General features: G+C 46.2%; 2 protein-coding genes across 2 annotated transcripts in view; both read left to right on the top strand.

The window, feature by feature from the left end:
• Nucleotides 1–12,178, top strand: part of LOC146578426 (T-cell surface protein tactile-like) — a 553,052-nt gene that overhangs the window by 304,504 nt on the left and 236,370 nt on the right. The gene's annotated exons all lie outside the window — the stretch shown is intronic.
• On the top strand, nucleotides 2,634–4,315 carry LOC146578447 (P2Y purinoceptor 14-like). The gene is made up of 3 exons (XM_085250013.1): nucleotides 2,634–2,738; nucleotides 2,843–3,102; nucleotides 3,721–4,315. The coding sequence occupies exons 1-3, from the start codon at nucleotides 2,634–2,636 to the stop codon at nucleotides 4,313–4,315; spliced, it is 960 nt and encodes a 319-aa protein (XP_085106139.1).

The following is a 12,178-nucleotide window of genomic DNA, read 5'->3' as shown; positions in this document are numbered from 1 at the left end:
CGTGGGTAACGACAGCGAGACCTGGAGGGGCGTGATTGAACGGCCTCCCTGACCCGAACCCGAGCGGTGTTTTGTTATTGGACTTCTTTGCAAATCACAGTTTGGCCATAACGAACACCTTGTTCGAACATAAGAGTGTCCATAAGTGGCACGTGGCACCAGGACTCTCCTAAGCCGCAAGTCAATGATCGATTTTGTAATCGTATCACCAGACCTGCGACCATATGTTCTGGACACTCGGGTAAAGAGAGGGGCTGAGCTGTCAACTGATCACCACCTGGTGGTGAGTTGGATCAGGTGGCGTGGGAGGACACTGGACGGACACTCGGGTAAAGAGAGGGGCTGAGCTGTCAACTGATCACCACCTGGTGGTGAGTTGGATCAGGTGGCGTGGGAGGACGCTGGACAGGTCCCGGTGCACCTAAACACGTAGTGAGGGTGTGATGGGAAGTTCTAGCAGAGACCCCAGTCCGCGAGATCTTCAACGCACACCTCCGGCAGAGCTTCAACAGCATTCCGAGGGAGACGGGGGACATTGATTCCGAATGGACCATGTCCATTGCCGAAGCTGCTGCATTGAGCTCCGGCCGCAAGGTGGTTGGTGCCTGCCGTGGTGGTAATCCCCGAACCAAATGGTGGACACCAGAGGTGAAGGGAGCCACCAGGCTGAAGAAGGAGTCCTATCGGGCTTGGTTAGCCTGTGGGACTCCGGAGGCAGCCGACAGGTATTAAGAGGCCAAGCGGAATGAGGCTCGGGCAGTGGCTGAAGCAAAAACTCGGATGTGGGAGGAGTTCGGAGAGGCCATGGAAAACGACTTTCGGACTGCCTCGAAGAGATTCTGGCAAATCATCAGGCGTCTCAGGAGGGGATAGCCGTGCTCTACCTGCACTGTGTATAGTGCTGGCGGAGCGCTGCTGACGTCGACTGAGAAAATTGTCAAGTGGTGGAAGGAATACTTCAAGGACCTCCTTAATCCCACTGACACGTCTTCCGAGGAGGAAGCAGAGTCTGGGGATGAGGGGAAAGACCCGCCAATTTCCAGGGCGAGGTCACTGAGGCAGTTAAACAACTCCTTGGTGGCAGAGCCCCTAGTGTTGATGAGGTCTGCTCCGAGTTCCTGAAGGCCCTGGACATTGTAGGGTTGTCCTGGTTGACACGCCTCTACAATGTTGCGTGGAGATCAGGGGCAGTACCCCTGGACTGGCAGACCGGGGTGGTGGTCCCCATCTTTAAGAAGGGAGACCGGAGGGTGTGTTCCAAGTACAGGGGGATCACACTCCTCAGCCAAAAGTCTATGCCAGGGTGGTGGAAAGGAGAGTCCGTCCGCTAGTCGAACCTCGGATACAGGAGGAACAATGCGGTTTTCGTCCTGGTCGCGGAACACTGGACCAGCTCTTTATCCTCTCGAGGATACTTGAGGGTGCATGGGAGTTTGCCCAACCAGTCTACATGTGTTTTGTGGACTTGGAGAAGGCATCCGACCGTGTCCTTCGAGGTGTCCTGTGGGAGGTGTTGCGGGAGAATGTGGTGTCTGGCCCATTGCTATGGGCCATTCAATCCCTATACAACCGTTGCAAGAGCTTAGTTTGCATAAGTCGGACTCGTTCCCGGTGGGTGATGGGCTCCGCCAGGGCTGCCCTTTGTCTCCGGTTCTGTTCATAATTTTTATGGACAGGATTTCTAGGTGCAGCCAAGTGGCGGAGGGCTTTCATTTAGGTGGCCTCAGAATCTCATCTCTGCTTTTTGCGGATGATGTGATTCTGTTGGCTTCATCGGGTGAGGGCCTCCAGCTCGCACTGGAATGCTTTGCAGCCGAGTGTGAAGCAGCGGGAATGAGGTCAGAAACTCCAAATCTGAGGCCATGGTTCTTAGCCGGAAATGGGTGGAGTGCCCACTCCGGGTCGGGGATGAGTTCCTGCCCCAAGTGGATGAGTTCAAGTATCTCGGGGTCTTGTTCGCGAGTGATGGGAGAAGGGAGCCGGAGATCGACAGACGGGTTGGTGCTGCAGCTGCAGTGATGCGAACGCTGCACTCATCCGTCATGGTGAAGAGGGAGCTGAGTGTAAAAGCGAAGCCCTCAATTTACCGGTCGATCTACATCCCTACCCTCACCTATGGCCACGAGCTGTGGGTAGTGACCGAAAGAACGAGATCGCGGATACAAGCGGCAGAAATGAGCTTCCTCCGAAGGATGGCCGGCCTCTCCCTTAGAGATAGGGTGAGAAGTTCTCAGAGTAGAGCCGCTGCTCTTCCACATCGAAAGGAGTCAGCTGAGGTGGTTCGGGCATCTGACAAGGATGCCTCCTGGGCGCCTCCTGGGTGAGGTGTTCTGGGCATGTCCCACCGGGAGGAGGCCCTGGAGCAGACCCAGGACACGCTGGAGAGATTATATCTCTCGGCTGGCCTGGGAAAGCCTTGGTGTTTCCCCGGATAAGCTGGAGGAGGTGGCTGGGGAGAGGGAGATCTGGGCCTCTCTGCTTAGGCTGCTCCCCCCGCGACCCGGCCGGATAAAGCGGATAAAGATGGATGGATGGATAGTTTGACTTTGTTTTGTTTAACAATAAAATTAGACTATGATGGTAAAGCCATTCAAAGAGAGAATAAAGTGGATTTTTTTTTCAGCTGAAGAAGCATGGCTGACTCAACAAATGGGACTTCATCTTTCAACCAGACCTGTGATCCAGTTGTCCCATCACTGAACCCTTTCTTTGTACTGGTCTACAGTCTGGTGTTTCTGGTAAGTTTCCAATCTTCAGTGCTGTGTTAGAAATTGCTTTAAGTTTCTCAAAGCACTGTATGTACCAAGGTTCTCATCTCCTCACCCTCTCTCTGTCTCTTCAGGTAGGTTTACTCCACAATGGCTTCATCCTAAAGTTTTACATTGGTCAAGCTCAGCAGCAGGAGTCAAACAGTTTGATGGTCTACCTGAAGAACCTGACAGCTGCTGACTTCCTGCTCTGCCTCTCTCTGCCACTGCGCATCGCCCACTATGGTAGCAAGTCATTCATCATTCAAAAGGTCTACTGCAGCTTTGGAGCTTCTGCCTTCTACATGAACATGTATGCCAGCATCATATTCATGTGTTATATCGCTGCCAACAGGTGAGGAACCTTTACATATTTCCCACTACAGTTCATGACAGTGTTAATGGCTAAAACCCCTGCATTGCTGGTCAAGGTGTAGACATATCATTTTATATTTCCCACTCGGTCCTCAGCTTCCCCCACTCTCTCCGACAGAGTTTTTATGTCCTCCTTTATCTTATCGAGTTTGCCGCCCAGTTCCTGCTGTAGCGTGTTGTCTTCTCTCAGCCTTTCGTTATCTTGTTTCATTTCTGATTTCGAGGACTCGATAGCTTTTAATAGCTCTCCAGCCGAGTCGCTAATTATACTGTTGGGGCTCGTGCAAGCTTGTCCTGTTGCATTGTTAGTATTTGTTTTTGCAGCTTTGTCCTGTCCCCTTGGCATTTTGGCCTCCGTTTGCCTTATTCCTCACCAACTACGTTCGCCTTACTCAGTTGAGTTGTCTGTTAACGAGTTTTCAGTGTTTTCTATTCCTGATTGTAAGGAGCAGCCACCAAACACGTCCACTCACTGTGCCATGACACCCGGAAACAGTGTAGACATATCATTTTAACTTGATAATGACCTTTGCGAATGTGGTACCACTGTGACTGCTTCGTGAAGTTATCTACTGTCTCCTTTGTCTTCTCTCTTCAGGTATCTTAAAATCGTCCATCCTTCAGGAACTCATGTCCTGCAGTCAGTGCAAACTGCGCACATCATCTCCATGGTCACTTGGGTTTGTCTCCTGGCTCCATCAGTTACTTATAGCATCCTCTTTTTCATCACCCAGAAACCCCTGACTTTTACCCCAAGCCGATGTTGGCCCCTCTTCAGTGCATCAATCAGCCTATTCTTCAAAATCCTCCACACCATCTGTGCCATCATCTTCCTCTTGGTCTTCATATCCCTGGTCTTCTTCTACCACGGCATCTCCCGCAGGGTGTTGCAGGCACAGCAGAGGCAGCTGGCCTCCTCCAATGCTGAGAAGCTGGTGAAGTCTCGCAGGAACATGTTGGTGCTGGTCAGCATCTTCTGTGTTTGTTTTGTGCCCTATAATCTGGTTCGTCTTCCTGTCACTTTTCTGTGGACCAGTTGCTCTGCAGGTCCAGTATTGTTCTACTTGGAGGAGGTGGCCACCATGATGTCAGTTTTCAACATCTGTCTGGACCCTCTTGTTTACTTTTTCCTCTGTAAGTCTTTTTGGGATCAGATGAGCCAGAGCATTGCATCAGTGGGGACCAACATCTAACAAGCAACCAAGAATAGCAAGAGCAGGAGCAAGAGAGCAAGTGGACATTGTTATAGCAAAAAGTTAAATCAATGAGCTTTAAGGAAAAGTTTGACATTTTAGTTCAGTGAAACCAGTGTCATGTATCCCAAGTCCTCATGAACCACAGGAGTTTGTACTGAGCTCAGAGATCAATAGAAGGCTGATCTCAGCACAAACCCACTCCCACACAAACAACATCAGTGTTCATGTGTCAGCTTTTTTCTATTCAGTCTTTAGGGTGTTCTCATATCCTGCTGATGTAACACAAAATCAAAAACCATTTTTTGTCCTCATGGGACAGTTAATATCTGTATAAAACTCTTTAACTTCACTTTATCAGTTACATAGACAGGGCAACAGTAGCACATTAGAGTATCTATTTATATGTATGTATGATGCGCACGTATAACCACAGCAGCTATTTCCTGCTCCTGCTACAGCAAGATTTCTCATCACAGAGCTAATAACAAAGTGTATATAGTGTTACAAAGTGTGTGTCTGTTTGGTACCTTGTGTTTTAATATCTGTTGTTATTTATGAACAGGAAAGATGATCACAGAGCTGCAGGAACCTGGTGACACTTACTAACATTTAGTTTTTTTAAATAATGCTTCATGGGGCATCTGTGCTGTATTATCTCAGCCAGGGTTTTATTCACACTCTACTGAGTAAAAGAGAAAAGAAGAAGAGAAATGGCTTGATGTTTTGTGTTAGGAGAACGTGGTTAGATGAGTTTAAGTGAAGAATTGGACAATAAATAGAATAAATAATAAAAGATGTAAAATATATAAATAAAAAAGAATCAAGTCATATATGTCAGTAGCTGCCTGGTTAAGATAAGATGAGAGATAAGATAAGATGACCTTTATTAGTCCCACAGGTGGGAAATTTGTTTTGTTACAGCAAAAGTGCAAAGTTATGTAGCAGAAATTAGAAAACACTGGAATGCAATAAAATACAATAGAATAAAATAAAATACTATATACAACAGAATAAAATAGAATAATATATACAATAGAATAAAATAGAAATACAAATACTACATACAACTGAGTAAGAAAATACAAAAATACAACTTCGTCAGAAGATGAATTGTACAAGAATTGCACATATAGCAGTCTTATTTCACGTGTGAGGGTTTGATCAGCTGCAAAAGTCTTTGTTGTGGAGTCTGACAGCAGTGGGTAGACCTGCAAAATCTCTCTGTCCCACAACGTGGGTGCTGCAGTCTCGCACTGAAGGAGCTGCTCAGTGCTGTCAGAGTCTGCTGCATGGGGTGGGAGATGTTATCCAACAGGGATGACATCTTAGCCACCATTCTCCTGTCACTCACCACCTCCACTGGGTTCAGAGGGCATCCTAGAACAGAGCTGGCCCTTCTGATCAGCCTGTTCAGTCTCTTCTTGTCCCCAGCAGAGATGCTGCCGCCCAGGCAGACCACACCATAGAAGATGGCTGAGGCCACCACAGAGTCATAGAAGGTCTTCAGGAGTGGGCCCTCCACTCCAAACGACCTGAGTCTCCACAGCAGGTACAGCCTGCTCTGCCCTTTCCTGTAGAGGGCGTCTGAGTTATGAGTCCAGTCCAGTTTGTTGTTCAGATGAACACCAAGGTACCTGTAGCTGTCCACAGCCTCAATGTCCATACCTTGGATGTTCAGTGGTTGCAGTGGAGGATGTTCAATTCAATTCAATTCAATTCAATTTTATTTATATAGCGCCAAATCACAACAAAAGTCGCCTCAAGGCGCTTCATAGATACAGAGAAAAACCCAACAATCATATGACCCCCTATGAGCAAGCACTTTGGCGACAGTGGGAAGGAAAAACTCCCTTTTAACAGGAAGAAACCTCCGGCAGAACCAGGCTCAGGGAGGGGCGGCCATCTGCTGCGACCGGTTGGGGTGAGAGAAGGAAGACAGGATAAAGACATGCTGTGGAAGAGAGACAGAGGTTAATAACAGATATGATTCAATGCAGAGAGGTCTATTAATACATAGTGAGTGAGAAAGGTGACTGGAAAGGAAAAACTCAATGCATCATGGGAATCCCCCGGCAGCCTACATCTATTGCAGCATAACTAAGGGAGGATTCAGGGTCACCTGGTCCAGCCCTAACTATATGCTTTAGAAAAAAGGAAAGTTTTAAGCCTAATCTTAAAAGTAGAGATAGTGTCTGTCTCCCGAATCCAAACTGGAAGCTGGTTCCACAGAAGAGGGGCCTGAAAACTGAAGGCTCTCCCTCCCATTCTACTTTTAAATACTCTAGGAACAACAAGTAGGCCTGCAGAGCGAGAGCGGAGCGCTCTAATAGGGTGATATGGTACTACAAGGTCATTAAGATAAGATGGGGCCTGATTATTTAAGACCTTGTATGTGAGGAGCAGGATTTTGAATTCAATTCTGGATTTAACAGGAAGCCAATGAAGGGAAGCCAAAACAGGAGAAATATGCTCTCTCTTTCTAGTCCCTGTCAGGACTCTTGCTGCAGCATTTTGGATTAGCTGAAGGCTTTTCAGTGAGTTTTTTGGACATCCTGATAATAATGAATTACAGTAGTCCAGCCTGGAAGTAATAAATGCATGAACTAGTTTTTCAGCGTCACTCTGAGACAGGATATTTCTAATTTTAGAGATGTTGCGCAAATGGAAGAAAGCAGTCTTACATATTTGTTTAATATGTGCGTTGAAGGACATGTCCTGGTCAAAAATGACTCCAAGGTTCCTCACCGCGTTACTGGAGGCCAAGGTAATGCCATCCAGAGTAAGAATCTGATTAGATACCATATTTCTAAGATTTTCAGGGCCGAGTACAATAACCTCAGTTTTATCTGAATTAAGAAGCAGAAAGTTAGCGGCCATCCAGGTCTTTATGTCTTTAAGACATTCCTGCAGTTTAACTAATTGGTGTGTGTTATCTGGCTTCATGGACAGATAGAGCTGGGTGTCATCTGCATAGCAGTGAAAATGTATGCTATGTCTTCTAATGATACTGCCTAAGGGAAGCATGTATAATGTAAACAGAATTGGTCCTAGCACTGAACCCTGTGGAACTCCATAATTAACCTCAGTGTGTGAAGAGGACTCTCCATTTACATGAACGAATTGGAGTCTATTGGATAGATATGATACAAACCACTGCAGCGCAGTACTTGTAATACCTACAGCATGTTCTAATCGCTCTAATAGGATATTATGATCAACAGTATCGAACGCTGCACTGAGGTCTAGCAGGACAAGCACAGAGATGAGTCCACTGTCAGAGGCCATAAGAAGATCATTTGTAACCTTCACTAAAGCTGTTTCTGTGCTGTGCTGAGCTCTGAAACCTGACTGAAACTCTTCAAATAAACCATTCCTCTGCAGATGATCTGTTAGCTGTTTGACAACTACTCTTTCAAGGATTTTTGATATGAAAGGAAGGCTGGAGATTGGCCTATAATTAGCTAAGACTGCTGGGTCTAGAGATGGCTTTTTGAGTAAAGGTTTAACTACAGCCAGCTTGAAGGCCTGTGGTACATAGCCGATTATTAGAGATAGGTTGATCATATTTAAGATTGAAGAATTAATTAATGGCAGGACTTCTTTGAGCAGTTTTGTAGGAATGGGGTCTAAAAGACACGTTGATGGTTTGGAGGAAGTAATTATTGAAGTTAACTCAGAAAGATCAATTGGAGAAAAAGAGTCTAACTTAATATCAATGGTACTAAGAGTAACTGTAGATAATATTACATCTGTAATGTAAAGGATGTTTGTGCCTGCGGAAGTCTATCACCAGCTCCTTGGTTTTACTGGCGTTGATCTGGAGGTAGTTCAGCTGGCACCAGTCCACAAAGTCTTGAGTCAGTCCTCTGTACTCCTTGTCGTCCCCATCAGTGATGAGGCCGACTATTGCAGAGTCATCAGAGAACTTCTGCAGGACATAACGAGGACTTCTGGTTATGAGATAAACAACTAATAAACCTAAACATTACATCAAAGTACCACAAGTGCAGCTCAGTGATGTTTCATTTTTAACACTAGGCTGATGTTTCATAGACAGAGTGCTGTACCAAACTGCACACTTTCACAAAAGTTTTCATTTGAAACTGAGGGAGGAAGCCGTTTTATTCATGGTACTGTGACATTGTGGGTCAGCTTATGTGATATTTTTTTCTCATAAACTGGGGAAGTCAACATTTAGGAATGAACAAAATGGAGGAATTATTGAGTCCACTACAATATGTCCTTTCATCAATATAAAACTGTCCCCAAAACCCTTTTTATGAGTTTAAATGTGATCGATCTAATGCGTTTATTAACTTTTCTTCATTCTATCATTTGTATTGATTTAAACAAAACACACAACCCATGGTTCTGGATTTGGGTTTACTGATCTGCAAGTTTACTGTCTTTGGCTCACTGAAGGAGTCTACCTGTCCAAGCACTGGTGTCCAGTGAGTGGTCTCTAACTGGTCCATCCAGGCCCCAGACCTGAGTACATATATACAGTGTGTATTTTGTATATCGTGTTATCATAAAAATAGCAAAAACAGAAAAAAAAAGCAAGTAGGCATTCATGGACAAGGGATGAGAACAGCTCGCTGTTTGAATGCTACAATCCGAGTAACCCCAGTGGAGGCGGTTCCATGAATAGGATGTGGACCTTATGGATTTTTTGACACCCAACATGTGGACTAACCTTGAAATAACTAGTAGCTCAGTGTACCAACAAGAAGTTCCAAGACGTAACTGGTATCACAATTGGAGCTTTATAAAGTACAATACAAATGCCAGGGCATGGGCGACCCAGGATATCATGTAAGGTGATCATGCTCTCTGAGAGAATAGTGGTTCAGACACTCACCAGTCTTCAGCCTCCATCCTTTTGCTTAACATAGTCTTAGGTCATCGTAGTTCAGTGGCTCCCAAACTTCTTTTGCTTGGACCCCCTTTGTTTTACAAGAAAAATGTTTGTGCCCCCCCCACCACTTAAACACCCCCCCCCCCCCCCCCCCCAAACACCTTCCCAGACGCCTTAATGCCCACTCACACCATGGGCCATCTGACCTCAGGAAATCTCATAATAGGGTGAGCTCAGCTGAAACCCTGGCTGATTGTGACCCACACCCGTTTTCACACCTCGGCTCATGTGATTAGGTAGAGGATCATCAGGGGGTCCTTTGTCCCTCTATGGGAGGACACTGCCACAGGGTTTAAATCTGGGACTCTACACCATTTGACCTTAGAACTGACGCTATTCTTTCCAAGTTCCTTAGACTACGATGACCTGGATGACTGAGAACCTTCACGGACATATCTTGGCACTTGTGCAGGTGAAGCCAGGGAGGATATGCTTCATCATATTCTCTAGTCTTTGACTTGGAAGGCAGTCGGTTTGGAAACTTATTTGGCGACGTTTCATCGGTTTGCGTTTGTGTGGGAGCCCCGTCAAAAACCTGTCCATTATGCTAGCAGTGTCCAAGCATTCTTTTTTTTTCTTTTCATACCGTGCCCCCCCCTTAACAGCCATCTCCGAAAACGTTAGAGCACTTATGGAAATATGTGATGTCTGATGAATCGAGCAGATATTTGAAGTTTACACAGCACTAATCTCGCATGAAAATATCTTAAAAGTTTATTTTGTGACTCAGAAAGAGTAATATTTCAAACTCCGCCACTGCCTCGTTTGAGTTTTGGACGAAATGCATTTTGGGATATTGCATTTCGTCATTTCGAGCTGATTGGAGACCAGAACAGCAAATCAGATTTTTTGCATCCAAGTCTGTGATTGGCTGGTTTTGTGGCACAAATATAACGGTGTACAGAAAGAGTTGAGCGTGCACGGGCAGAAATGTTGAGAGCGTGCGCAACACATTGCGAGCCATCACAAATACAAAAACTGAGCGAGAGGGGCTGTTGTGTGTGTGTGGATAATAGCAAACACTGAAATACATTTTTTGCATGCAGCAATGAAGTTTGTTCACTCAAATTCAGCTTCTCTTCGCTCAAAATAAATTTCTCCTCAAAATGCAACACAAACTTTTTTTTATGTGCGCTCAATTTTTTTTTTTACGTGCGTTCAGAATAGTGGCACAAAAATAGCGCCATAGTTGAATGGCTGCTGCTTATCAAGCATGACAGACAGTGTTCATACAACCCGTAGCATTGCAAAGGGTTTCTGGAGGGGTAAAACATATAAAGTCCGTCTCTCTCCATGTATTCGCATGCAAGCACGTTGCTCCCATAAATCACAGAGAGGGCAGTGGTGCACACTAGTGACATCATATGTGCTAATGTTATGCTATGTTAGCATAACATTAGCACAGTGAAGCTGGATGAAAGCCAACTTTTCTTCCACTCGATAAAAGTTAACGTGAGGGGTTCTGGTGGTCAGGGACAAATGCAATCGCATAGCAGGATGCTATACATTGCTATACATTGTTATATATATATTGTACATTTTATATATATATATATATAGGTTTTTCCCTTTTTTTTTTTTTTTTTTTTTTTTTTGCCTGTCCAGTTTGGCTCTTTTGCCATCAGAATTATTGTCTAAAGGCAAAGAAAGATGCCCAACGGATTTACTTTACCAAATTGACCATCCCAGCCTTGCAGTAATGGTCCATTTGATTCACCTTTTATTGTTTATTTTATTTTCACTTACTGAATACGGGACAGACTTGACTGGGGGAAAGAAGGGGAGAAAGAAAGAGGGAAAGAGAAACAGCTGAGAAGAGGGACAGGGGAGAAGGGCAAAAGACAAAAACCAACAGAATGAGCAGAGAAAAAAAAAAAGAAATAAAAAATGCATATATCAATCACCTGGATCACCTGCTGAGAAAGAAAAAAGAAAACAAGCAGAAGAGAACAAGAGTATTAGAATAAACAGCATCCATCTTCATCCGCTTTATCCGAGGCCGGGTCGCGGGGGCAGCAGCCTAAGCAAAGAGGCCCAGACCTCCCTCTCCCCAGCCACCTCCTCCAGCTTATCCGGGGGAATATCAAGGCGTCACAATGATATATGGGAATATGACAGTAAATACTAAATATTAAACATTATTGTGCAGCACATAAGATCAACAGAACACAGTGTGCTTTGAGGTAGGAGCCAAAAAGGGTGTAGTTTGTCGGTGTGATCACCCGTGTGTACACCTGTGAGCATGGACGCGCTTGTTATTTTAAAAGGTTCCTTCATGTAATGATCTGCTAGAGGGTGTGGGAGGGGGCCACAGCCCCGTCCTCCAGGGCATGAAGCAGGTATGGAGGAGATCAAAACTCCAGACATCCAGAGGCCCCCAGAACACAAGAGACCAAGGAAGACCAACAGAGGGGCAGCCGCGCCACTGTCCCAGAAAGAGCTGAGGAGAGTCCCAGATGAGGGCTCACTCAGCAGCCGCGGAGCAGAAGCCAGGGGTGTTGCAGTGACGCGCCCGTGAGCTCCGCCGGCAGCCAGCCGTGCCTGAGTGACCGAGCCCCAGGCCGAGAGGCCGGGGGCACCCCACCTCCGAAGTGGCCCGAGCGAGCCTCAGGCTCCAGGCCCCGATAAGCAGCCACCAAGGAGTGAGCCGGCGTGTACCTGGACGCCCATCCCCGGACACAAAGAACCACCAACGCACCGATGTCTGAGGGAGTCCGCCACTGGCAGGGGAAGTGGTGGTAGGAGGAGATAGGCCTCCAAACCTTGGAGGGCCTAAGATGTCCCCAGAGAGGTGGCGCCTGACACCCAACCTGACATATAGACACAGACATACAGGCACACACAGACACAAACATCCATTCCCACCCTCATGCTCTCATGTGCACTTACTCCACACTCAACCCTTTTCCCTGCGGTGGGGGGAGGCAGACCGTCCCGACTCC

This window comes from Mchenga conophoros, linkage group LG3 (assembly GCF_057382185.1).
Source record: "Mchenga conophoros isolate Kocher_MC1m ecotype Shallow Benthic linkage group LG3, M_conophoros_male_GT1.1, whole genome shotgun sequence".
Lineage (NCBI taxonomy): Eukaryota > Metazoa > Chordata > Actinopteri > Cichliformes > Cichlidae > Mchenga > Mchenga conophoros.
This window is presented reverse-complemented; position numbering and strand designations above follow the sequence as displayed.